The 27,587-nt window shown below is 34.0% G+C and overlaps 1 protein-coding gene across 3 annotated transcripts in view; it reads left to right on the forward strand.

Moving 5' to 3' along the window:
• VPS13A (vacuolar protein sorting 13 homolog A) overlaps nt 1-27,587 on the forward strand; it is a 223,662-nt gene that overhangs the window by 40,918 nt on the left and 155,157 nt on the right. For all 3 annotated transcript variants that reach the window (XM_003782963.1, XM_003782964.1, XM_023508036.1), the window contains exons 18-23: nt 8,737-8,926; nt 9,015-9,129; nt 12,302-12,438; nt 14,225-14,357; nt 17,180-17,297; nt 26,501-26,639. In XM_003782963.1, coding sequence (XP_003783011.1) covers nt 8,737-8,926; nt 9,015-9,129; nt 12,302-12,438; nt 14,225-14,357; nt 17,180-17,297; nt 26,501-26,639 — 832 coding nt within the window. The remainder of the gene's footprint in view (nt 1-8,736; nt 8,927-9,014; nt 9,130-12,301; nt 12,439-14,224; nt 14,358-17,179; nt 17,298-26,500; nt 26,640-27,587) is intronic.

The following is a 27,587-nucleotide window of genomic DNA, read 5'->3' on the forward strand; positions in this document are numbered from 1 at the left end:
GCCATCCTTTGGTTGCAGCCGTCATTGTTGTCCGGCGGGTCCAGGCTGGGGATTCGAACCTGCCACCTTAGGTGTACGTGGCTGGCGCCCTAGCCGGTTGAGCTATAGGCGCCGAGCCGATTCAGCTGTTTAATATGTATGATTCATTGGTTTTCCAGAACTGTATTATATATACACTAAATACACATTTGTATATTTATAAGGTTATACAAGCATCACCACTGTCTAATTCCAGGATGTTTCAGCAACCTAGAAAGAAACACTGTAAACATTAGCAGTCATTTCCCAGAGTCCCCTCTGACAACTATTTCTAAGGACTTGGTCCATTCTGGACTTTTAATATGAGTGGAGTCACGTAATATGTGGCCTTTTCTGTTTGGCTTTTTTCAGTTAACATGATATTTTCAATGTCATAGCGTGAATTACTACTTCCTTTTTATTGGCTCATATTACATTGTAGGGATACACCACATTTTGTGCATTCATCAGTTAATGAATATTTGAGTTGTTTCTACTTTTTGGTTATTGTGAATGATGCTGTGAATATTCATGGACAAGATTTTGTTTAAATGTAGATTTTAAATATCTTGGGTGTATACCTAGGAGTAGAATTGCCATCTCATATGGTAACTCTGTTTAACCTTTTGAGGAACTTCCAGGCTGTTTCCCAAAGAAGCTGCATCATTTTGCATTCATTACCAGCAGTGTATGAGATTTCTGATTTCTTCATATCCTCACCAACCCTTGTCATTATTTGTTCTTTTGATTGTAGCCATTCTGATGAGTATGAAATGGTTATCTTACTGTGGGTTTTGTTTGCATTCCTTGGCTTATGATGTTGAGTATCTTTGTGTATTCTGGCCCCTCCATCTCTGTGTCTTCCTTGGGAAAATGTTTCCTGTATCCTTTTCTCCATTTTTTATTGGGTTGTCTTTTTATTATTGATATAAGAGTTCTTATATACTCTTGATGCAAATCTCTTACTAGATAAAAGATTTTCAGTATTTTCTCCCATTCAAGCGTATTTTGTTTTCTCTTAATGGTTTCCTTTGAAGCACAATTGTTTTTAATTTTGATAAAGTCCATTTTATTTATATTTATTTTTGTTGCGTGTGCTTTTCATTATACTTCAGAAGTCTGCTTAAACCAAGGGCATGAAGACATATTCTTATGTAATTTTCTAAGAATTTTATATGTAATTTTAGGTTTATGATGATTTTGAGTTGGTGTTAGCATAATATATGATGTAAGGGTTCATCTTCATTCTTTTGCATAAGATTATTCAGTTGTTCCAGCACTGTTTGTTGAAAATATTATTCTTTCCCATTATCTCCTCACCCTTGTCAAAATGAGTTGTCCATAAATGTAAGAATTTATTTGTGGACTCTTAATTCTATTCATTCTAGTCCATTAATTTATATGACTAGCCCTTATGCCAATACCATGCTGTGTTGATTACTGTAGCTTTGTAGTAAAACTTGTCACCAGGAAGTGTGACTCCTATAGTTTTGTTTTTTGTTTTGAAGTTTGTTTCAGCTATTTGAGACCCTTGAATTTCTGTGCAGATTTTAAGGTCATCTTGAACATTTCTGTAAAAAACCAGTTTGAATTGATGATTATGTCGAATCTGTTTTGAGGGTACTGGTGTCTCAACAGTTATTCCACGCATATTGAATAATTGAATATTAGATATTTCTTCAGATATTCTTTTATTTTAATGTTTTAGAGCTTTTAGAACATAAGGTTTGTACTTCTTTTATTAAATTTATTCTCCAGTATTGTTTTTGATACCATTAAAAGTAGAACAATCCTCTTAGTTCTATTTTTGAATTGCTTATTACATGTGTGCAGAAATACAATTAATTTTTGTGTATTGTTCCTATATCCAGTACCCTTTATGAACTCATTCCTTTCGTTCTAAGAGTTTTTTTAGGCAATTCTTTAGCATTTTTTATGTATATGATTATGTTGTCTACAAATGGAGAGTTTTGCTTCTGCTTTTCCAATGTGGATTCCTTTTCTTTAGTTTTCTTGCTGAATTGCCCTGGGTAGAACCTCCAGTAGTGTCTTGAATAGAAGTAGCATCTTTGTCTTTTTCCTAATCTTGGGTAGAAATGTTCCGTCTTTGACCACTGAGTATGATGTTAGGTGTGGGCTACATCATTGTACATTCCCACCAGCAGTGTACATGGATTAAGATTTTTCTACATCTTTCCCAGTACTTTTTTATTTCTGTTTTTAATTATCTCCATGTGGGTATGAAGTATAGTATCTTCCTGTGGTTTTGATTTGAATTTCCATGATGACTAATGATGTTGAGCATCTTTCATGTGGACATTGGCCATTTGGATAATTTCATTTGGTTCATTTTGTAATTGTTTTTCCTTTTGTTGTTGAGTTGTAAGAATTCATACCATATGTTCATCTGATACATGATTTGCAGTTTTTTCCCCATTCCTTAGCTTGTCATTTCATTTTATTGATTAGTGTGCTCTGATATACAAACATTTTTAATTAGGGTGCAAATTTAATTTATCTTTTCATTTGTTTTGTTTTGTTGTTTGTGCTTTTAATGGTATATATAAGAAGATTTGACCAACCTAAGGTTATGGAAATTTACTACCAATGTTTTCTTTTATGTGGCTTTATACTATCTCTTACCTATAGGTTTATGATTCACATTAAGTTAATTTGTGTATCTGATGTAAGAAATAGGTACACATGTCCCATCACATTTGTTAAGAGACTATTCTTTCACCTTTTAATGCTTTTGATACCATTGTTAAAAATCAATTATCTGTAGATGTATGACTTTAGTTAGATCTGGACACTCAATTCTGTCTGTTTTATTATGTAATCTTCACATGTTTATCACATTCTGGTACCACACTGTTTTGATTACTGTAGATTTTTTAGCAAGTTTTGAAGTTGGGATTTATCTTCCCAACTTTGTTCTGCACATTCAGGAATGTTTTAGCTAATTGGGGTCTCTTGTAAAACCTAATGAATTTGAGGGTTGGCTTTTTCATTTCTGGAAGATGTCCCTTTGAAATTTGATAGAGATTGCATCAGTCTGCAGATTGCTTTTGATATTATTGCCAGAGTAACAATATTAAGTCTTCTAATTTATAAACATGGAATATCTTTCTAATTTACTTAGGTCTTTTTTATGTTTCTTCCAATGTTGTTTTGTAGTTTTCAAGGTATGTATGTTTTGCCTCTTTCTTTTTTTCCTAGATATTTGCCATTTTGGGTACTATTTTAATGGAATTGTATTAATTTACTCTTTTAGGTATTTGTTATTTTGGATGTTACTATAATAAAATGTTCATTGCATGTGTATGGGAGCACAGCTGATTTTTGTGTGTTGACCTTGTGTTCTGCAACTGTATTGTATTTGTTTTTTAGCTTTAGTAGTTGTTTTAGTAGGTTCTTTGTGATTGTCTGTAGGTAAAGAATCATGCCGTGTGTGAAAAAGGATGGTTTTATTTCATCTTTTCCAATTCGGATGTCTCTGATATCTTTTTCTTGCCTAGTAACTTCCGTTAGAACTTGTAGTAGAATGTTGACTAGTAGTGGTGAAAGGGAGCATCATCTTATTCCTGAACTTAAAGGGAAAACTTTCAGTCTTTCTATTGAGTTTGGTGTTAGCTATAGGTTTTTCTTAAATGTCCATTTTCATGTTGAGGAGGGACCCTTTATTCTTAGTTTTGAGAGGATTTAATTTTTTTTTTATTAGGAAGTGATTTTGAATTTTGTTAAATGTTTTTCTGCATCAATTGAGATGATTTTATATTTTGAATGTGTTTTCTTGCTTTTCTTATGATTCCAGAAACCTAAGATTCCTGAAATAAATACTACTTGGTTATAGTGTATAATCTTTTTAATCGTCAGTTGAATTTGATTTGCTAGAACTTTTTTTTTTTGGAGGATTTTTGCATCTATAAATCAAAAGATGTGGGGCCTACTTTTAATGCTCTTGTGATGATTTTGTCTGGTTTTGGTATCAGGATAATTGCTGGCTTCAAAGGATGAGTTAGGAGGTATTTCCTATTTTCAAGAGTTTGAGAAGGATTGTTATGAATTCTTCCTTAAATATTTCATAGCATTCACTAGTGAAGCTGTTTGATCCTGGACTCTTCTGTGTTTACTGATTTACCCCTTACTGGTTATATGTTTTACTATGGACTTATAAATAGGTTTTTTAGGTTACATTAAATTTTACTCAGTAAAGTTTTACAGTAAATTGATAGTTTATAGGTTCTGTAGTGTTTTTGTCTTTGTGGTTCCTTTGTCTGCACGCTAATATGAATTATTATTATTTTTTTGTGAGCTTTGGATTTAGTTTGCTCTTCTTTTTCTAGTTCCTTAAGGTATAAACTGAAGTTTTATTTTTTATTTTTTATTTTTTTTTGTAGAGACAGAGCTTCACTTTATCACCTCTCAGTATGGTGTCTTGGCGTCCCAGCTCACAGCAACCTCCAACTCCTAGGCTTAGCAGAGTCTCTTGCCTCAGCCTCCCGAGTAGCTGGGACAACAGGTGGCCACCACAATGCCCTGCAATTTTTTGTTATAGTTTGGTCAGGGCTGGGTTTGAACCTGCCACCCTCAGTGTATGGGGCCAGTGCCCTACTCACTGAGCCATAGGTGCTGCCCGGAAGTTATTTTGATATCTTGTTTTCTTCTGGTAGACATTTGTAGGTAGAAATTGTCTTATGCCCACTGTTTTAGATACATTCTTTGTGTTTTGGAATGTTGTGTTTCATTTGCATTTATTCAAAGTATTTTCTAATTTCTGTTGTGATTTTTTTTTTAAACCTATTGATTGGTTAGGAATATTTAACTTCCACATGTTTGTGAATTTTTCAGTTTTCCTGTTGTTGAGTTCTAATTTGATTCTGTTATGATTGGAGAAGATGCTTTGTAAAATTACATTATTAGATTTGTTGAGATTTGTTTTGTGGCCTAACATTTGGTCTGTCCCGGAGAATGTTCCATGTGTCTGCCTTTGAGAAGAATTTATTTGGCTGTTGTGTGGAGTATTCTGTATCTGTCTGTTTTGTATGGAGTATTCTGTATCTATCTGTTATATCTAGTTGATTTATATTATTGTCCAAGTTCTCTATTGCTTTGTTGTTCCACTGTCTAGATGTTCCTCCTTTATTCAAAGAGGGTACTGAAGTCTGATATTGTGGAGCTATTTATTTCTCCCTTCAATTCTGTCAAAGTGTGATTTAAATAGTTTTGGAGCTCTGTTGTTTAGTGCACGCATGTTTATAATTATGTCTTTTTTTAATTGATTCTTTTTACCACTAAATAATCACCTTTTCTCTTTTAACATTTTTTGATTCTATGACTATTTTATATATCATTGTAACTCCAGATCTCTTTTGGTTGGATGGAGTTTTATCTATCCTTTCACTTTCAACTTATATGTGTCCTTGGATGTAAGTGAATCTCTTTTAGACAGTATATCGATGGTTCCTGACTTACGTTAGGTATATTAAATGCATTTTCAATTTAGGATATTTTTAGCTTATAATGGTCTTATTGGGACATAATTTATCATAAGTTGAGGACAGTCTGTGTTGTTGTGTCATGTTTTCCCTTCTCTTCTGCCATTCATTTGGTAAATTTAGTTCAATTTATATTTAAAGCGATTACTGATAGGCAAGAAACTCTGCCATTTTGCTATTTGTTTGCTGTGAGTGTTTTACCTTCCCTTCTCTCAGTTCCTCCAGTACTGAAGGAGAGTCTTCTTTAGTGTTTAATTTTTTTTATAGTGTATCTTTTTATTTCTTACTCATTTCTTTTTCTGTATATATTTCAGTTATTTTGTTAGTGGCTACTCTGGGGATTATAGTTAACATTTGGATTTAAGACGATTGAGTTTGAATTGACACTGATTTAATTTTGAGAGCATATGAAACCTCTGCTCCTGTGTAGCTCCATTCTTCCTTTTTATGACATCATTTTCACAGGTTAGCACTTTACCCATTGTGTGCCCATTAATCTAGATTTGTAATTGTTTTTATGAATTTTTTTTAAATCCTAGAGTAATAAAAAGAGGAGTTAAAAACCAAAATCACAACATTACTGCTTTTATTATTGTCTCATATCCTCTCATTGCAGCTTTAGGGCTCCCTTTAACCTTTCGTGTAGGGTAGGTCTGTTAGTGCCAAACCCTTCAGTTTTTGCTCATCTAGAAGTGTTGCAATTGTGCCTTCATTTTATTTATTTTATTTTATTTTTTCTTCTTCAATTTAGAAGGATAGTTTTGCTAGACATACTTCTTGGTTAATGTTCTTTGGGGATTTTTTGTTTTGTTGTTGTTTAGCACTTATATCATCTTACTGCCTTTTGCCTCCATGATTTTTGAGGAGAAATAACTGTTAATCGGTTATGTATCTTTTATATGTGGTGGGTAGCTTCTTGCTGCTTTCAAGATCTTCTTTGTTTTGACTTTTGACTGATTATAATGTGTTTCTTTTAAGTTTATCCTAATTGGTGGTCTTTGAGCTTTTTGGATGTGTAGATTTGTGTCTTTTATTACATTTGAGAAGTTTTGGGCCATTATTTCTTTCAGTGGTTTTTGGTCTTTTTTTTGTCCTCCTGAGATTCCCATATTGCCCATGTTGGTCCTCTTAATGATCTCTCACTTTACACACTGTTCATTGTTCTTCATTTTTGTTTTTTGCTCCTCAGACTCAATTTCAGTTACCCTATATTCAAGTTTGTTGGTTCTTTATTTTATCTGCTCAGATTTTCCCTTGAACTTATCTGTACATGGTCCCCAACTTAAAGATGGCTTGGTTAATGATTTTTTCACTTTACAGTTGTGCAAAAGTGATATACATTTGACAGAATATTGTAGTACCCACACAACCATTCTGTTTTTCATTTTTCATAGTAGTATTCAGTAAATTACACGAGCTATTGTAAAAAAAGGTTTGTGTTGGATGATTTTGCCCAGTTGTAGGCTAATATAACTATTTTGAGCCTGTTTAAGGTAGGCTAGGTTAACTTATGATACTGAATTGGTTTGGTGTATAAGATGCATTTTTGACTTAACATTTTTCAGTTTCTAATATGTTTATTGAGATGTAATTCCTTTGTAAGTTGAGGCATCTGTGGCGAAGTTTTCATTTTAGCCATTATACTCTTCAAATTTGTTTTTTTTTTCAAATTTTTTATCTCTATGTATATTCTCTGTTCATGTACTATTTTCCTGATTTTCTTTCATTCTCTTTTCATGGTTTCCTTTGGTTATTTGAGGTATTTAAGGTAGCTTATAGTGTCTTAGCTTAGTAAGTATAATATAGTGTTTTCCTTTTCTGAGTACGTTATAAATTTTTTGTAAAACTTAGTGCTTTGGGTAGTATAATGTGGTAACTATGGAAATTAGATCCTCCTCCTCACTAGGATTTGCTGTTGTTGATTGTTGAGGGTTGTTTTTTCCCATTTGTTTACTTATTGTATAGAGGGCAGAATTGCATCCTCCCAAATGGTTTATCAGTTTCTAATGCCCAGCACCTGTGAATGTAACCTTATTTGGAAATAGGTTCTTTGCAGAGGCTGTCAAGTTAGAGGTGTTCATGTTTAATTAGCATTACCTTAATCCAGTGATTGGTATCCTTAAAAGAAAAGGAAATTTGGACAGACTCTGAAAACAAGATACTGGAGAAGACAATTTGAAGACAGGTGTAAAGAAGAGAATGGCATGTGATGACATCCTCTTAGTTGTACACACCTAAGTGTAAACTTTCTGTAACATGGTGTGGCAAATGGTGGTGGGAGATTATTATACCTGAGATATTGTAGACATTACCTGTTCTCATCAAGTCTTTAAGATTTTTTTTTTTTTTTGCAGTTTTTTGGCTGGGGCTGGATTTGAACCCACCACCTCCTGCATATGGGGCCAGCGCCCTACCCTTTTGAGGCGCCTCCTGTCTTAGTAGATTTTTTTGGACACAGAGTCTCAGTATGTCACCCTCGGTAGAGTGCTGTGGCACCACAGCTCACAGCAACCTCAAACTCTTGGGCTTAAGCAATTCTCTTGCCTCAACCTCCCAAGTAGCTGGGACTACAGGTGTCTGCCACAACACCTGGCTATTTTTTGTTGCAGTTATCATTGTTGCTTAGCTGGCCCAGGCCAGTATTGAACCTCCCAGCCTCGGTGTATGTGGCTGGCGCCGTAACCACTGTGCTACTATGGGCTCCAAGCCTTAGTAGATTTTTTTGAATACATGGTTTTCCATTTGCTGTGTACCCTTAGGTTAATTTCCAGAGATTTTATAGTTTTCACCAGTTGTTTCACTGGTGGGTTTGCTGGGGAGGTTTCCTAAGCTGCTCATCTAGTCATTCTAGAAATCCTGCCTAATGCTTGTTCTTTTAATGTTTATTTTTATTGTTATAAGAAGAAGTGCTTATAAAATTGTGTTAAGCATGAAAGACTTTCTAGTTTTTCACTGATTAAGCATTGTAGCAGTTTATAATTACTTTAATTTTAGATTTTATCAGCAAATATAACAAACATTAGCTTTCTAACATAGAAATCAACATGTAAATAGGATTCTTTGTGAGGAATCATTGCTTGGTTTCATTGATGTGAATGGACTGGAGTCAGAAAATGCAAAGTGAGGTTATTTTCATTAATTTTTATTTTACCATTTTGAATTTGAAATTTTTTTTAAATTGTATTGATTCCTAATTTCTGTCTTATCCTTTTTCATGCAGATTAGAAACCAAAATAGATTCATTTCATATTACTGGCTTACCAGATAATTCAGAAAAACCCCGCCTCCTGTCTTCATTGGATGATGCGATTTCACTCTTCCAAATTACATTTGAGATAAATCCTCTAGATGAAACTGCTGATCAAAGGTGTATCATAGAAGCTGAACCGTTAGAAATTATATATGATGCAGTAAGCATTTTTTTTAATTATCAAGTTTTAATATAATTCAGTTTTCCTTTGAATTTTTACCTCACATTAATAATATTTATTTTAACAGAGGACAGTGAATAGTATAATAGATTTCTTCAGACCTCCAAAGGAGGTGCATATATCACAGATTACTTCAGCGACTTTGACAAAACTTGAAGAATTTCGGTATAAGACAGCAACAGGTAAATGTCAATATTAATGTTGTGAATTAAACACTGTACCCTATGTTAATCTGTATACTTACGGTAAAATGTATATTAAATTTATTATATTTCTTGACTCGTTACATCTTAAGAAAAGCTAATTTGGTGCTTTTAGGTTTGTTTGTTTCTTCCTGAATGATAATCATGATTGTACTGGCTCTCATGTGCTCCTCAGGATCCACCACTGGAGAGCCAGGTGTTAACTCCCTTCTTCTTCTCTTATCACTCTCCCTCCTTGCAGCCCCAAGTTTGGCTTGTGTTTTTTGTTGTCAGTAACCCACCGCCTACGGTCGTGATCTCTTAAGATGAGACTCTCACAGGAGTTGATTGTGTATGAGCTTTCTGTTTCTTTCTGGAATGAAGTCACTTGAAATTTCTTTGTTGAATTAAAGAATATTGGTAAGGTCTGCTTTGTGCCTGGAATTCTTAGAGCTGACTGCAGGAAGCTAGTTGAGGGCTGCCCTGCCAGGTAGTGCTTCAGGACAACTTTAGGGAGGTGGTTGTTCAGATGCCCTCATCCCAACTCCTTGTTAATTTTAATCAGCTCTTTAAGTTGTTACCCATTTTCTGTAATTGCACAACTGCTTACTTTGATGTTTGCACATCAAAAAAGAGACAGGTGTAATAATGGATCCAAAGATATAGTGGAGTGAGGCTGATGAAAAGTGAGAGTGAACATGTATTTTTTAATAATAAATTCTTTAAAGGTTGAATTAAGATATACTGATCTTCCTACATTTAAGCCTTCTTACTTTAATTCTTCATAGTAGTATACGATTAATATGGAGTCACAAAATATGAAAAGGTTTCTTTTGGGGATTTGACTTTTGATGAAATATGGGTCAGATCATAGTAGTTCCATATAGAAATATCATGAACTGTTCAAATACCATTAAATGTTCTGAATCAGTTCTATTATAAAATTATAGTGTGGCAAATGATTTTGGTTTAATCACTTTTCTTTAGTTCTTTTGGGACCCCTCCTAAGACCTGTTCTGAATAAAATGTTTAGTTGGACTGCATGTAGTCTTTGAGTGCAGCATGCAGATGTATACATTACTATATCACTTACATTTTTTAGTCTACCCTTTCAGAATTTTATGTGTTGGCTTGTTAATAGTTATTTTAATTTCTTATTATAATTCAAGTTTTCAAAAATCTTGCCATCATGATAGTTCTTATGTAGATTTATTTACTTTTTTTTTTTTTTGCTTTCCAGATTTTTTTTTATTAAATCACAAACACGTAGATCATGTATACATCAATGCATTTATGGGGTACAGTGTGCTGATTTCATAATAGAATTAGGAAAGCTTACATCATGCTGGGTAATATAGATCTCATCTCATTTACTTAATTATTGTGTTAAGACATTTATACTCTATACTAATAGATCTGACATGTACCCTTGCATTATGCACCATTGGTGTGATCCCACCGTTCAGCCTTCCTCGATCTGACCTCCCCCTGCCCATTCCCCCTTCTCCCTCCTTCATCTTGGGCCATAAGTTGTGTTCTATTCTTTATATGAAAGTATGAGTGATTGTAATTTGGTTTCATAATGGTACTGAGTACATTGGATATTTTTTCTTCCATTTTTGAGATACTTTATTAAGTAGGATATTTTCCAGTTCCATCTGCATAAACGTAAAAGAGGTAAAGTCTCCATTGTTTTTAAGGCTGCATAGTATTCCGTGGTATACATATACCACAATTTATTAATCCATTCATGGGTCGGTGGGCACTTGGGCTTCTTCCATGACTTGGCTATTATGAGTTAAGCTGCAGTGAACAATCTGGTGCAAATATTTTTGTTATAAAGTGATTTTTGGTCTTTTGGATACACACCTTGTAGAGGAATTGCAGGATCAAACAGCAGGTCTACTTTTAGATTCCTGAGTATTCTCCATATTTCTTTCCAAAAGGGATGTATTACCTTGCATTCCAACCAGCAGTGCAGAAGTGTTCCCTTTTCTCCACATCCATTATCAAAACAGCATAGTATTGACATAAAAATAGAGAGGTAGATGTATGGAATAGAATTGAGAACCAAGAGATGAACCCAGACACTTACCGTCATTTGATCTTTGATAAGCCTATCAAAAATATAAATTTGGGGAAAGATTCCCTATTTAACAAATGGTGCTGGGAGAATTGGATGGCAACTTGTAGAAGACTGAAACTGGACCCACACCTTTCACCATGAACAAAAATTGACTCTGACTGGATAAAAGATTTAAACTTTAAGGCATGAAGCTATAAAGATTCTTGGAGAGAGAGCAAGAGAAACTTGAAGAAATTGGCCTGGGAGAATACTTTATGAGGAGGACACCCCCCCCCCCCGGCAATTGAAGCAACACCAAAAATACATTACTGGGATCTGATCAAAGTAAAAAGTTTCTGCACAGCTAAGAACACAATAAGTAAAGCAAGCAGACAGCCCTCAGAATGGGAGAGGATATTTGCAGGTTATGCTTCTGACAAAGGTTTGATAACCAGAATCCACAGAGAACTCATACTTAAAAGAACAAGTAATCCCATTTCATTGTGGGCAAGGGACTTGAACAGAAGCTTCTCTGAACATGATAGGTATATGGCCTACAGACATGAAAAAATGCTCATCATCTTTAATCATCAGAGAAATGCAAATCAAAACCACTTTGAGATATCATCTAACTCCTGTAAGATTGGCTCACATAACAAAATCCTAAAACTATTTACTACTGTTATTTATGAAATAAGGTATACTTCTTTTTGAGTGTCATATTTTTTTAAACTTCTATATAAAAATATCTTTTACTCACTCAACCTGATTTGATGGCTGCTTAATTTGTTAGGTATATCTGTCTTCTCAGTTTTACCCAACTTGAGTTTATGGGTTAAAAAAATTTTTTTTGAGGAATCACTTCAATTTTACATTCAGTTAAATTAAGTGTGTGTATATATATTAAATTATATATATTTATTATATAAATTAAGTGTGTGACTAAAATTTTAAATTGTTATTGGAAATATTTTGCTAAAGTAATTTTAAAATCACTACTAATTTTACATTATTTTAAAATTATATTATCAATTCATATATTTAGTAATACTCTTATATCTTTAATTTGTGAAAAGTATTTATTGTGAAGATTTAAATTTCCTACAGGTCTACTGTATATTATTGAAACACAGAAAATTCTTGATCTCAAAATTAATTTGAAGGCATCATATATTATTGTCCCACAAAATGGAACTTTTAGCCTTACATCAAATCTGCTTCTTTTGGATCTTGGTCATCTAAAGGTATCTACTAATAATATTTGACTTATGACATGGGACTTAGGGTGTTTCCTCGTTTAAAATGTATTTTTTTTTTTTAGACAATTTGATTAGGTTTATTGATTTTTTTTTTTTTTTTTAGATTTATGATTGATACTAGCATTTAATAAATCTTCCTTTCTGGTGAGTGAAATAAAGTTTCATTTAACTAGGTGGCTTTCCTTCATTTCTAAAAGCAAACCGACCAATTAAATTCTGTAGGTCAGAATTGAATCTAACAATTATTTTTATAGAATTGCAGAGTCATACTTGAGAAGTTTATTTCCTTCTCAATTTAGATCTATTATTTTATTAATCAAAGTGTACAGAATGGGAGAGAATTTGGACGCAATCAAATTTCATTTTCTGAAATTTTTGTAGATATTGATATTTTAATATTTTTATTAAGTCATTCTAAATCAAGAGATGAACTTGTATTAAGTCATTTTCATCTTCTAATTATGTACTTTCTAATTTAAAAAAATTCAGTAGGGAATAATTTTTTTCCTGTATTTTAGATTTGTAGTGTTCAATATAGTACCTGTTAGCCACATATGGTTATTTAAATTAATTAAATTAAAAATTAATTTTTTTTTTTTTAGTCACATTATCCACACTTAAAGAGTTTAATAGTCAGAAGTGGCTAGTGCTACTATATTTCACAGGCTGACTATAGAATATGTCCATCATTGTAAAGTTCTGTTGGATGGCATTGCTAAATCATTAAATGTAGAGAAATACCAATAATGATTTAAAGACTCAAGAGGGATGGGTATTAGAATGCTTTTTTTTAAGTATTTAATAAACATGTTCCTTTTCTTGTTAAGATCCTCCCTTCTTTTTTTCTTTCTTTTTTTTTTTTTTAGCACATGTTAATTATATAGACACCTGCTGGGTGTGTGTGTGTGTGTGTGTATATAATGGTAAAATTTATGCAGCTGATTTTTTATATTTGAATTTGGTTATTGAATTGATTTAGGGGTAATTGTGGTATAGTAAAAAGAGTATAAGGTCAGGAGTAAGGGTATCTACTTTTGTGACTTCAGACAGTTTTCTTGACATAGTGCCTAAAGTTTCATTACTTTCGTAACAGATAGTAATTTTTATTGTTTTGACTGTCTACTACATGACTTTTATTAAATAGAGGAAAACATTGTTAAAAAATATATATATATAGTATGTACATATATATATTAAATATACATGTAAGATCTTTATAGTATATTGCTGTAGACTGACTTCCAGGATGCTCAAGTAAAAAAAAGTTGTGTGCATAGTGTGCCCAGAAAGTACAGATACAAGATACAGATGTAAGCGTAATTTGCCTGGTTTCACATAAATGGCAGAGTTGGGACTAAAATGAGCTATCCTAATATTTAATCTTAGACTTTTTACTTCTTATTATAAATATCTGTCATTGTGCCATAGACATATTTTATAAGCTAAATTTGTGTCTTGATCTTCTTACTGAGAAGGTTTCTTACGAGATTTTAACAATTTGTAGATGTATTATTCTGTAGTACCTTCTTGGTTCCTCTCTTTCAAAATAATTATATGGGAAATATTACTAAATATGTAAAATGCACTTTATCCCTGACTACTTATTTTACATCTCATGGATAAGGACCTTCTAATAGCCTTGTAATGCATGTGAATTTGTGAGTTTATCCTCTCCTATTAAATTTTTATATTATAGGTCTGAAAGGTAAAAACTTCATACTTACACTTTGAAGTATTTTCCATAGTCTAAACTATTAAAATTAACTTCAAGGTGACAAGTAAAAGTCGTTCAGAATTGCCGTATATGAAGCAAGGTGGGGCTAATCGTGAAGAAATAATGCATAGAGCTTATGATTACTTTGATGTTCAGCTTACAAGCATACAGCTGCTTTACAGTACAGTTGGTAAGTATAAATACATTTTTTGATGAAATGAGTAATTAGGGTTTTTTGTTTTTTTTTTGAGACAGAGTCTCACTGTGTTGCCCCTGGGAGAGTACCGTGGCTTCACAGCTCACAGCAACCTCCAACTCTTGTGCTTTAAGCACAACCCTTGCCTCAACCTCCCACACAATTGAGACTATAGGCAGCCGCCACAACTCCCCACTACTTTTTGTTGCAGTTGTCATTGTTGTTTAGCTGGCCTGGGCAGGGTTTGAACCCTCCACTCTTTGGGTATGTGGCTGGCGCTGTAACCAATGTACTATAGGCACCAAGCTGGTAATTAGGGTTTTAAATACTTTGTAGACCTTCCTCTTAGATGTGTTAGAACTTTTATGTTTTTGAATTAGAAGTGATAGTAAATATTGTCTAGTGGTTCTGAACAAAGAGATATTCAACAATGTCTAAAGACATTTTTGATTATTGCAGGTGAAGAATGAGGGGCACTCTACCATCTAGTGGTTGGAGGTCAGAGATAATTTTAAACATCTTACAATGTATAGGCCAGCCCCCCACAACACTTACCTGGCCTAAATATCAGTAGTACTGAGGTTGGTAAATCCTGATCTATACTAGTATTTTCCAAGCTTTTACCAAAGTTGGCACGGATTGAAAATGATATTTGTGTTACACAGTTGGGTAACCAGAAGAGACTATTCAAGACCTGAGACAATCAGCCAAGGGGCTGTGATAGTTCAGGCCATAGATAGCCACAGAAAGACCAAGGAGGTCATTATGTTAGGCATATACCTGTATACCTGCATCCCATTCACTGTGGTATATAATCAGGAGTCTCTGATCTAGAGTGAGTTTTTTAGGTGACAACAGAGATTCACTTGACAAGAGCTGTTCAGCTTTCTTTCCAGTCCCTCATACTGCTCTGAATTCCTAGAGTGTTAGTGAATATTCAGATAATTCAGCAGAGTTGAAGTTATTTTATATATTGTGTATGGGGTCAGATTTTAGTGATCCAAACTGATAAAAGGAGAAACAATGAGAATCTATGGTAATTGTTACTAAAATCATTCATTTATATAGGACTGAAACATTTTTACTTTTTAAATTATATTTGCTTTTGGATAATGAACATGGTTTCCATTGTTTGTTATATTCTAGTTGTTGTGGAAGAAGCCCAGACGTATAGTAGATCTCCAAAGCAAATTGTTTTCATAAGTCATGAAATTCTTTTTCAGGGAAAAAATTAAGTGTATTTGAATTATACATTTTGTTTACAAGTTTTTAAAGTCCACGAATCACACTTAATATTTATGACATTGAAATGCTAAAATAATTTTGAGAAGGTTTCATTGTTATTTTCTGAAGATTATTGAAATTCCTTGGGTGGTTTTTGATAAAAAGTGTTTTTAAGTAATTGAATTTTCTGTTTTTGGAGCAGGGTTTTTTTTTTTTTTTTGACATTATGATTGTTTTAAATAATTGTTATAGAATGTCATGATAAATACTGAAACATATGCTTCCAAAAAATCTTTGTATTTTTGAATTTATAACATGGGAAGTGAAGGAATTATTTATCTCAATACTGGTAGAATTAAAAGAATTAAAATAAAGTCCATTGTACCGCCAATCTCTAAGAGTATAATGTTTCCTTGATTTGGTTTTCCTTAACTGGGATTTTATCTGACTCAAAGAATTTTTAAGTTCAAATGAGGTAGTGTGTTGAAAGTGCAATATATTATTGCATCCCATTAATCTTGTTAACACATTTTTAAAGTTTGTTCTTTCTGATTATAAATCCACCTATTTTAGAAAATCTGAGCAATTTAGAAAAACAAATAGATGATCCTTTATCTTACTGTTTCCACATGGACACTTGATATTTTGGTGCATATCCTTTTAGTGTTTTTCTTTAATGTATATGCTTATGAGTGTATGGGATATGCTTATGTGTGGAAGTAATTGTAGATGTGTTTTTTAACATAATTTATATAGTTTTATATCTAAATTGTTTTTTCATTTAACTAGTAATATTTTGGCCACATGAATTCATGACTTTTATTGTCTATTATATTCAAGGCAATGCTGTCAGTTATTTAACCATTCCCTGAGTCTTGCTTTTTAAAAAAAAATTAAAAATTTTCTTTTTAGAGTAAGGGTCTTGCTCTGTGGCTCAGGCTGGAGTGCAGTGGTGCAAAGACAGCTCATTATGGCCTTGAACACCTGGCTCAAGAGATGTTTCTGCCTTAGTCTCCTAAATAGCTAGGTTATAGGCATGTGCCATTGCACCTAGCTCATTTAAAAAAAAAACTGGTAGAGATAGGTTGGGGGAGGGGCATCCTGGGCGTCTCTTTGTGTTGCCCTTTCTGGTTTTAAATTACTGGCCTCAAGCAGTCCTTCTGCCTTGGCCTCCCAAAGTGCCGGGATTATGAGCGTGAGCCACTACACATAGCCTGAGTCTTTGTTTTCTAAAGTGGGATTATATATATCATTTTGAGAATTAAAATGTAAACATTGCCCAGACTGTCCCAGTCATAAATCTTGAATACATGGTAACTTTTATTAGTTGCTATTAAGGAATCTCACATTCTCCTACCTTTTCCTTCACTGTTTTGTGGCCATATTGTTTTTTGGGTAAGGTATCTGGTTTGCATAGTGGATTATCAGTGTATGCACAGTGGATTTAATAAGCTGCATATTTGTATGTACCTGGTAATGTGACATTAAGATTATCTACATATGGGAAGATTCCTCCATACAATGTATGACTATGAAATATTAATAGTAATTTTAGGTTTTGTGTGTTAACATGAACTATTTTCTGTAATTAGGTGATAATTGGAAAGAAGCACGAAAACTGAATGTATCTAAGCAACATATTTTGGTACCCATGCATGTCAATGTGGAACTCTCTAAGGCTATGGTTTTCATGGACATAAAGATGCCCAAGTATGTATTATCTGCTTCTTGGGATTGTGGATTTTCTCAGCAATTCTGTAGCTAAGGAAACACTGTATTTATTTGACTCTTCTTTGTGTATGTCCTAAAATAAATATAACATGAAATTTACTATTTTAATATATCTACATTAGCACTATTGTGCAAATCACCACCGCCATCCATCTCTAGAACTTGATCTTCCAAAGTGAAACTCCATACCCGTTAAACATAACGTATCATTCTGCCCTGCCCTCAGCTTCTGGCAACCAGTATTTAATCTTCTGTCTCTATGAATTTGACCATTTTAGGCATCTTATGTAAATGGAATAGTAACAATATTTGTCCTTTTGTTTCTAGGTTGCTTTGCTTAGCAGTATCTTCAGGGCTCTTTCATTTTGTAACATACGTCAGAATTTCATTCATAATTAAGAAATATACTGTTTTATTTATCCTATCAATGGACATTTGGTACATTGGCTGATGTAATGATGCTGCTATGTACAAGTACTTATTCTAGTCCCTGCTTTCAGTTTTTTTGGGGTATATGATCAAAATAGAATTGTTGGATCATATTATAAGTCAGAATTTTTGTTTTTGAGGAACGCTGTGCTGTTTTTCATAGCAGCTGCCATATTTTACATTCCTACCAGCAATCCACATGGGTTCCAATTTCTTGGTCTCTGCTCCAGCATTTAGTATTTTCTGTTTTTATTTTAAATAGTCATTTTAGTAGGTGTGAGTTGTATCTCATTGTAATTTTGATATGCATTTTTTTTTTTTTTTTTGAGACAGAGCCTCAAGCTGTCGCCCTGGGTAGAGTGCTGTGGCATCACAGCTCACAGCAACCTCCAACTCCTGGGCTCAAGCGAGTCTCCTGCCTCTGCCTCCCAAGTAGCTGGGACCACAGGTGCCTGCCACAATGTCCAGCTATTTTTTGGTTGCCACCATCCTTGTTGTTTGGCGGGCCTCAGACTCCCCACCTTAGGTGTATGTGGCTGGCGCCTTAGCCACTTGAGCCACAGGCGCCGAGCCTGATTTGCATTTCTTTAATGCTTAGTGATATTTAATATCTGCTCATGTGCTCATTGGCCACTTAAATATTTTTTCCCCTTTTAATTTTTTATTAGATTATAACTATGTACATTAATGCATTTATGAGGTACAAGTGTGCTAATTTTATATACAATTTGGAATGCTTCCATCAAACTGGTTAACATAGCCTTCACCCCACTTATTGTGTTAAAACATTTATATGCTACACTTAATAGATTTGACATGTACCCTTGTAATATGGACCATAAGTGAGGTCCCACCAATTACCCTCTTTCTACCTAATCTCCCCCCTCCTTTCCTTTCCTCCTCCTCTTTCCTCCTTCATCCTGGACTACAGTTGTGTTTTATCTTTCATATGAAAGTGTGGGTGATTATATTATGGTTTCATAATAGTACTGAGTACATTGGATAAGTTTCTTGTATTCTTGAGATAGTTTACTAAGAAGAATATGTTCCAGCTCCATCCACATAAACAGAAAAGAGGCAGAGTCTCATTTTTTAAGGCTTTATAATATTCCATGGTATACATATACCACAATTTGTTAATCCATTCATGGGTCAGTGGGCACTTGGGCTTCTTCCGTGACTTGGCTATTATGAATTGGGCTGAAATAAACATTTTGGTGCAAATTTCTTGGTTGTAAAGTGATTTTTGGTCTTTTGGATATATACTTTGTGGAGGAATTGCAGGATTGAACGGCAGGTCTACTTTAGTTTCCTAAGTGTTCTTTAAACTTCTTTCCAAAAGGAACGTATTAACTTATGTTCTCACCAGCAGTGCAGAAGTATTCCCTTTTCTCCACATCCACAACAACATCTATAGTTAGATGATATCTCAAAGTGGTTTTGATTTGCGTTTCTCTGATGATTTAAAGATGATGAGCATTTTTTCATGTGCCTGTAGACCATGCCCCTGTCTTCTTCATAGAAGAACTTCTGTTCAAGTCTCTTGCCCACAATGAGATAGGATCATTTCTTTTGTTATTAATAAGTTTGAGTTCTCTGTGGATTCTAGTTAGAAAAATTTGTACTCAAGGTCTTTGCCCATCTTTTAATCTGGTTGTATTTTTTGTTGTTGTTGTTGAATTGGAGTAATTATATATTCTGGATATGGACATTAACCTATTATTACATAATTTGCAAATATTCTCTCTCATTGCCTTCTTACTCTGTTGACAGTATCCTTTGATGCACAAAAGTTTCTAATTTTGATTAAGTGCAATTTATCTTTGTTATTTGTGCTTTTGTTATCATGTCTAAGAAATTATTAGCAAATCCAATATCATGAAACTTTTTTCCTATATTTACCTTAAAAAATTTTATAGTTTTAGCTATTTAAGTCTTGGATCCAGTTTGAGTTAATTTTTCTATATGGTGTAAGACAAGGATACAGCTTCAGTTTTTTGCATGGAGATGTCTAGTTTTCCTAATATCACTTGTTGAAAAGACTGTCCTCCCCCCGCCCCGAATGGCCTTTGTACCCTTTTTGAAAATTATTTGTCCATATATGGAAGAGTTTATTTCTGGGATTTCTGTTCTGTTCGATTAATTTCTATGTCTGTCTTTATTTCAGTACCACACTGTTTAGATTACTGTAGCTTTGTGGTAAGTTTTGAAATCAGAAGTGTAAGTCATCCAACATACTTTTTGAAGGTTGTTTGGGTATTTGGGATCCTTTAATAGTCCATATAAATCTTAGGAAGAATTTTTCTATTTTTACAAAAAACATTTTTGAGAATTTGATATAGATTGCACTGAATTTGTATATCACCTAATTAATTTTAAGACAGAATCTCAGTCACCATGGGTTTGAGTGCTGTGGCATCATAGCTCACAGCAACCTCAAACTCTTGAGCTGAAGGGATCCTTTTGTCTCAGCCTCCCAAGTAGCTGTAACTTCAGGTACCCACCATAGCACCTGGCTAGTATTTCTATTTTTTTGTAGAGACAGGGTCTTTGTTTTGCTTTGCTTGGTTTCCAGAGCTCAGGTGATCCATCGGCCTTGGCCTCCCAGAGTGCTGGGATTACAGGTGTGAGCCATTGCATCTGGCCTATGTCACTTTAAATAGTATTGACATCTTAATAATGTTGATGCTTCTAGTCCATGAATATGGGATGTTTTTTCATTTATTTGTGTCTTTAATTTTAGCAGCATTTTCTAGTTCTCTGCATAGTCTCTTGCTGACTTGGTTAAGCTTATTCTTTTTGATGCTATTATAAATGGAATTGTTTGCTTAATTTCTTTTTGGATTGTTTATTTTTAGTATTGAGAACTTAGCTGATTTTTATGTTCTGCAACTTTGTGAATTTGTTTGTTCTAACATGTTTAAGATTTTTTTACCTATAAGATCATGTCACCTGTATACAGAGGCTAGAATTTTGAATACTTTCTTAACTAGAAGTGGTTTAAGTTGACATCCTCCTTTTGATCCTGAGCACAGAGGAAAACTTTCATTGTTCCACTGTTGAGTGATACATTAGCTGTCGGTTTTTATGAATGACCATTATTATGTTGATGTAGTTTCATTCTAGTTTGTGGAGTGTTTTTATTATGAAAGTGTGTTAAATTTTTAAAAATGGTTTTCTATATCAGTTGAGGTAATCACATTTTTTTTCTTTCATTATGTTAAAGGAGTATATTATATTGATTGCCATATTGTATTCCAGGAATAGTTCCATTCCATGAGTAATTCTATTCCAGGAATAAATCTATGTCAGGAATAAATCCTTCTGTTCCAAGAATAAATGGAATATAAGCCATTTATTAATGTGCTTTTGAATTCAGTTTGCTATTTTTCTTGAGTTTTGCATTAATATTCTTTAGGGAATTGAGCTGTAGATTTCTTTTCCTCATATATCTTTGGCTTTGGTATCAGGGTAATGTCTACATAGGATGAGTTAGGAAGTATTCTTTTCTCTTTTAATTTTAATTACTTGGTAGAATTCACTACTGAAGCTATTGTATCTTGAGTTTTTCTTTGTTGGGATGTGTTTGATTCAATCTTCATAGTAGTTTGGTCTATCCAGACTTCCTGTTTCTTCATAATTCAGTGTTGGTAGGTTTATATTTCTAGGAATTTGTTCCATTTAGATTATCTAATTTGTTGGTATAAAAATTGATTATAATACCCTCGTATTCATTCTGTTCTGTAAAATCAATAATAATGTTCTCACTTTCATCTCTGATTTTACTTGTCTTTTTTTGTCCTAGATCTAGCTAAAGGTTCATCAATTTTGTTGGTCCTTTTGAAGAATCTTTTCTTGGTTTTATTATTTTTTTCTGTGTTTTTTTTGTGCTTCCTTTTATTTATCTCTGCTATCATCTTTGTTATTTCCTTATTTCTGCTAGCTTTAGGTTTGTTGTTTCCTATAAATTACACCATGTAATATTTTCATTTTCATTTGTCTTAAAAGATATTTTCTAATCTTCCTTATTTCTTTGACCCATTTCTTGTTTAACAGTATGCTTTAGAAAACCATTTAATTAATTAATTAATTAATTTTAGAGATGGAGTTTCACTTTGCCACTCAGGCTGGAGTGCAGTGGCATGATCACAGCTTACTGTGTCCTCAAAGTCCTGAGGTCAAGTGATCTTCTGGCCTCAGACACCTGAGTAGGTAGGAGTACAAGTGTATTCTACCACACCTGGCTAATTTTTAAGTTTTTGGTAGAGATAGGATCTTACTGTGTTGACCAGACTCATCTTGAACTCCTGGCATCAAGTGATCCTCCAGTCTTGGCTACCCAAAGTGCTGGAATTACAGGGGGAAGCCACCAGGCCTGGCCCCAGTAGTGTGCTTTTTGAATTTCCACATATTTGTGCATTTTTCATTTCTCTTTTACTTTTGCTTCCTGGCATCATTCCATTGTTATTGGAAATGATACTATTTATGATTTGAGTCTTTTAAGATTTTTGACATTAGTTTTGTGACCTAACATGTAGTCCATCCTTGAGAATGTTCCATAATGCATTTGGGAAAATTTGTATTCTGCTGTTGGGTGGAGTGTTCTGCATATGTCTGTTTTGTCTAGTTGGTCGTAGTATTGTTCTAGTCCCCTGTTTCCTTATTGATTTTCTACCTGGTTTTCTATTATTAACAGTAAAGTATTTCATAAAAATGTTTGTTTATTCCCCTTTATCAATATTTCCTTCATATATTTTTGAGCTCTGTTTGTGGTATATTACTTGGTAAAGTGACATTTTTGTCATTATTACGTATGTTTCTTTGTATTGGATGACAGTTTTTGACTTGTAGTCTATTTTGGCTAATACTGCTTTGACCATTTCTGTGCTCTTCTGGTAGTTATTTTCTTGGAATATCTTTTTAATTTTTTTACTTTTGACCTATGTGTTTTCTAGGATCTAATTAGATCTCTTACAGAGAGTATATACCATGTTTCCCCGAAAATAAGACACTGTCTTAATTCATTTTTTTCTGAAGAAGACACACTAGGGCTTATTTTCAGGGGAGGTTTTCTTCTTTTTTTGCAGTTTTTGGCTAGGGCTGGGTTTGAACCCACCACCTCTGGCATATGGGGCTGGCGCCCTACTCCTTTGAGCCACATGTGCCACCTGGATGTCTTATTTTTATTAAGTATAATACACCAATCTACATTTATTCAAATACAGTTAAGTTATCTTCTTCTGGAACCTGACAGGGGGAGCTGACCTTGTTGGTAGGGCTGGCACCAGTGATGTGTGAACTCCTTTCCCCTAGCCGTTTGCATGTGCGCAATAGGATGCCTGGGACCATGGTTACCACATGCACAGGCTCGGAGAAAGGAGCTGTGGCAGATAAAAGGTATCCCAGTCTTCCTTACTGCTCCGCACCAAAATGCATGGCGTGGCTACGCTGCATAGACACACCCATCACTACGTCTTATTATTAGGGTAGGTCTTATATTTAACAAATGCATAAAAATCCTGCTAGGGCTTATTTTTTGGGTAGGTCTTATTTTCAGGGAAACATGGTAGTTGGATCTAGTTTTTTATTCATTTTATCCAACTTAAAGTCTTTTGATTGGATAGTTTAAACCATTTACATGAAGTAAATACTGATAAGGGAGGACTTACCTTTGTCACGTCATTATTGGCTTTCTGTATGTCTACAGCATTTTTTGTCTCTGGTTTCTTCCATTACTTCCTTTCTTTGTGTTTATTGATTTTTTTCTTTTGTGACATGTTTTATTCCCTTCTGATTTCCAATTTTATATACATATATTCAATAGGTATTTTTTTTGTGGTTATCATGGATCTTAACTTCAATTGCATAAAAAATTCTTCTTTGTTTTACCCCTAGTTTATATTATTGATGTTAAAATTATATCTTTATTGTGTACCTATTAACAGAATTATAGTTATTGTGTATAGTTATTGTGTATGTGATGTTTTAAATCTAGTAGAAAACCAATAGTAGAGTTAAAACTGAAATTATAATAATTTTTATATTTGTATGTTTATTCACCTATGCCAGGATGAATACATTTCATGTATATTTTATTGTTAGCTGAAACTACTGTCCTTATACCATAAGTAGAGAAGTCTGTTGACTAGACCTGGATTATTATTATTATTTTTTTTTTATTGAATGTAACTGTGTACATTAATGCACTTCTGGGGTACAGTGTGGGGTTTTCACACACAATCCTAAACACTTCCATGAAACTGGTTAACATAGCCTTCATGTTCATCATTTTCTTAGTTATTATTTTAAAATGTTCACACTAGACTGGATTATTTAGGAGATTCATTCCTAAATAGTTTTAGATTGTAGGTAGTAGGTAGTCATTTCACCTTTTGTTTCTACCAGTAGCTTTTTTTTTTTCCATTTTCTAACACTGAAATAATCAGCTACAGGTATGTTTTAAAATGTAACCAAAGACTCATTTAACATCTACTTTATCTACTTTATACCAGGAGAATTACTACTGGTGAGGCAATAAGAGAATGGCTCACATGGTAATACTTAAGGTTTTATGCCAAGGGCAAGTGTAGGAGGAAGAATAGAAGCAATTAGGGACAGGCTGGCTTTTCCTATGTGGTATGTGGTCTGGAACTTATTCTTCCTACTTATTATACTTACCGTCTGAAAAGGAGAGACTGATAACCTTATTGTTGATATTTAACTCATAGTGACTCTGTTTGCTAGCAGACATTGTCCATGGCTCTAAATCTTGTTCTAAACTTCCTTCTCTTAGAAAAGTTAAAGCAAGGTTAGAGCCTTGAGGCAGAGGGATATGAGGTATATGGTTTAAAAGAGAGGGAAAGGAACCCATTTTGGACATTCTCTGTCTCGCTCGCTTCCCCCCCCCCCCCCAAGTCTAGCTTTAGGTATGATTTGCTTTTAGAGATGAGGCTTAAATTCTTTATTCTTCCTCACCTGTCCCTCTGCCTATTTGCTCTTATCTGATATTTCTTAGACAGTTTTTCAGTCTATGATAAAGAGCAAAGATATATATAATATTTTATTGTAAGCATATGAGTATGAATTGATATTTTTTTAGCAGTAACTACTTTTCTTTTTTTCTTGGCAAGTATCCTATACTCTTGGAAGTTGAGGATACAAGAGAAAAGGAGATACGATTCCCTCTGAGGGAATAAAAGGACAACTTACCTTTCTTTGCACTTGCTATGTCAATATATTTATGGCACAGGGAGAATTTATGTCTGTGATGCAGGGAACACTTGTATATATAGTATAGTAGGAATTAAAATAGCTGATGTTAATAATATGTATACAATATAGATATATCAATAGGTAGGCAATGGCCATAGGTTTGAACCAGGGAGGTATAATTAAAATAATCATGGGCCAGAAATCATGATGGCTTAGACAGGTGAAATCTGAGATATTTGGGGTTTCTACTTGGTAACATCTTGAACAGTATGAAGTGGGTGTGATAATATGCAAAGTCATGGAACTCTACAAGTGTCAGGCACCTTCCTATGAAGTCTGAGTTGAGAAGCCTGTTATCTGGTAAATAGACAGTATTTGATGCCTAGGATCATCAGAAGATACAATTTGTATATTTCAAGAAAGTGAAAAAGTTTAGGTGTGTTCGGGGATTGATTATAATGTGCAAGTTAAGCTAAGATTTATAGAATTAAATCCAAATAATGAGGCTATTGTAGGGAATAATTTTTTATAGGAATTTAGGTAAATTTTTAGAAAGATAGCTTTAGCAATTGTGTTAATTGAAAAAATAAGTTTCATGGAAAATGCAGGAATAAAAATGGCAAGTAAATCTTCCTCTCTCTGATGCCCATCTCTTTTTAATTCTTTGTCTTGCATCTGTAAGCAAAGAACACTGTCAAGGCAACTGAAAGAATACTAAAACACTCAGATCTTGTTTTACATCTAGGTTTTAGGTACATAATCTGTAGGACAAGCTACTTTAACCTGCTAAGATTTAGTTTCTTATAGGAACTATGTCCCCAAACTCTGGGTTGTAGACTGGTAGTGGTGGGCCCATTCCCTGTTAGGATCTGGGCCACATAGCAAGAGGTGAGCAGCAGAGCAGCAAGTGAAGCTTCGTCTGTATTTCCAGCCACTCCCTATCTCTTGCATCATCACCTGAGCTCTGCTTCCTGTCAACATCACTGGGGACATTAGATTCTCATAGAACAAACTCCTGTAAACTGTGCAAGCCAGGATCCAGTTTGCAAACTCCTTATGCAAATCTAATCCCATCCACCTCCCCGGGGGTCCATAGAAAAATTGTCTTCCATGAAAGTGGTCCCTTGTGCCAAAAAGACTGGGGACTGCTGATGTACATGTAGGAACTTGCAAGAAATAGGGAGTGGAAATAGATTGTTTACTTCATAGATTGTGGGAACTGTTTGCAGTAATGCATGTGAAGTGCTTTCCTCAATGCCTGTCACATAAACACTTGATAAATACTGATTTTCAACTATACTTGGTATATAGTAAAGGGAAAAATAAATGAAATAATACTAGAAAATAAGCCTCTGAAAAATAAAGAGGTAAGCCCATCTTAAGGTAGACTGGTTAATAAGGTAAAATCAAAATTGGACTAGAGATTTTTAGTGCTTTAAATCCCATTTGATTTGGACGCTTTGAGGGGAAGTCTTTAAAAATTAGTCCACTTATATCAGAATGAAACTTCTTCTATAGTGATTCCTGTCTTTTAAAAACAGATTCAAGATTTATGGAAAGTTACCTCTTATTTCTTTACGGATCTCGGATAAAAAATTACAAGGGATTATGGAATTGGTTGATAGCATTCCAAAACCTGAGCCTGTACTGGAAGTATATGCCCCTGCCAGGCCATCACAGGTAATTGTTATTATATTTTATTTTATTATTTTTTTAATAAAATGATAGCTGTGTACATTAATGCAATCGTGGGGTACAGTGTGGTGTTTTCATATACAATTTGAAATATTTTCATCAAACTAGTTAACATAGCCTTTATGTCATTTTCTTAGTTATTGTGTTAAGATGTTTATATGTTACTTTTAGAAAGATTCACTTGTACCCTTGTAAGATAAACCATAGAGGTGATCCCTCCAATCACCCTTCTCCACCCATCCACCCTCCCTTCCCCCTCCCCTCCCCTTTTCCTACTCCCCTGACCCCACCCCCATATTCTTAGGCTATAGTTAGGTTATAGCTTTCATATGAAAGCTATAAATTAGTTTCATAATAGGGTTGTGTACATTCGGTACTTTTCCTTCCATTCTTGTGATACTTTGCTAAGAAGATTTTCCAGCTCCATCCATGTAAACATGAAGGAGGTCAAGTCTCCATCTTTCTTTATGGCTGCAGAGTATTCCATGGTATACATATACCACAGTTTATTGATCCATTCGTGGATCGATGGGCACTTGAGTTTCTTCCATGATCTGGCAGTTATGAATTGGGCTGCAATAAACATTCTGATACAAATATCTTTGTTGTTATGTGGTTTTGGTCTTCTGGATATATACCTAATAAAGGAATTGCAGGATCAAATGGCAGGTCTGTTTTTAGTTCTCTAAGTGTTCTCCAGACATCTTTCCAAAAGGAACGTATTAGTTTGCATTCCCACCAGTAGTGTAGAAGTGTTCCCTTTTCTCCACATCCATGCCAGCATCTCTGGTTTTGGGATTCTGTGATATGGGCTAACCTTACTGGAGTTAGGTGATATCTGAAAGTAGTTTTGATTTGCATTTCTCTGATGATTAAGGATGGTGAGCATTTTTTCATATATCTGTAGGCCATGCGCCTATCTTCTTTAGAGAA

The sequence above is a fragment of the Otolemur garnettii genome, unplaced genomic scaffold (assembly GCF_000181295.1).
Source record: "Otolemur garnettii isolate 467f Iridium unplaced genomic scaffold, OtoGar3 scaffold00006, whole genome shotgun sequence".
In the NCBI taxonomy this organism is placed as follows: domain Eukaryota; kingdom Metazoa; phylum Chordata; class Mammalia; order Primates; family Galagidae; genus Otolemur; species Otolemur garnettii.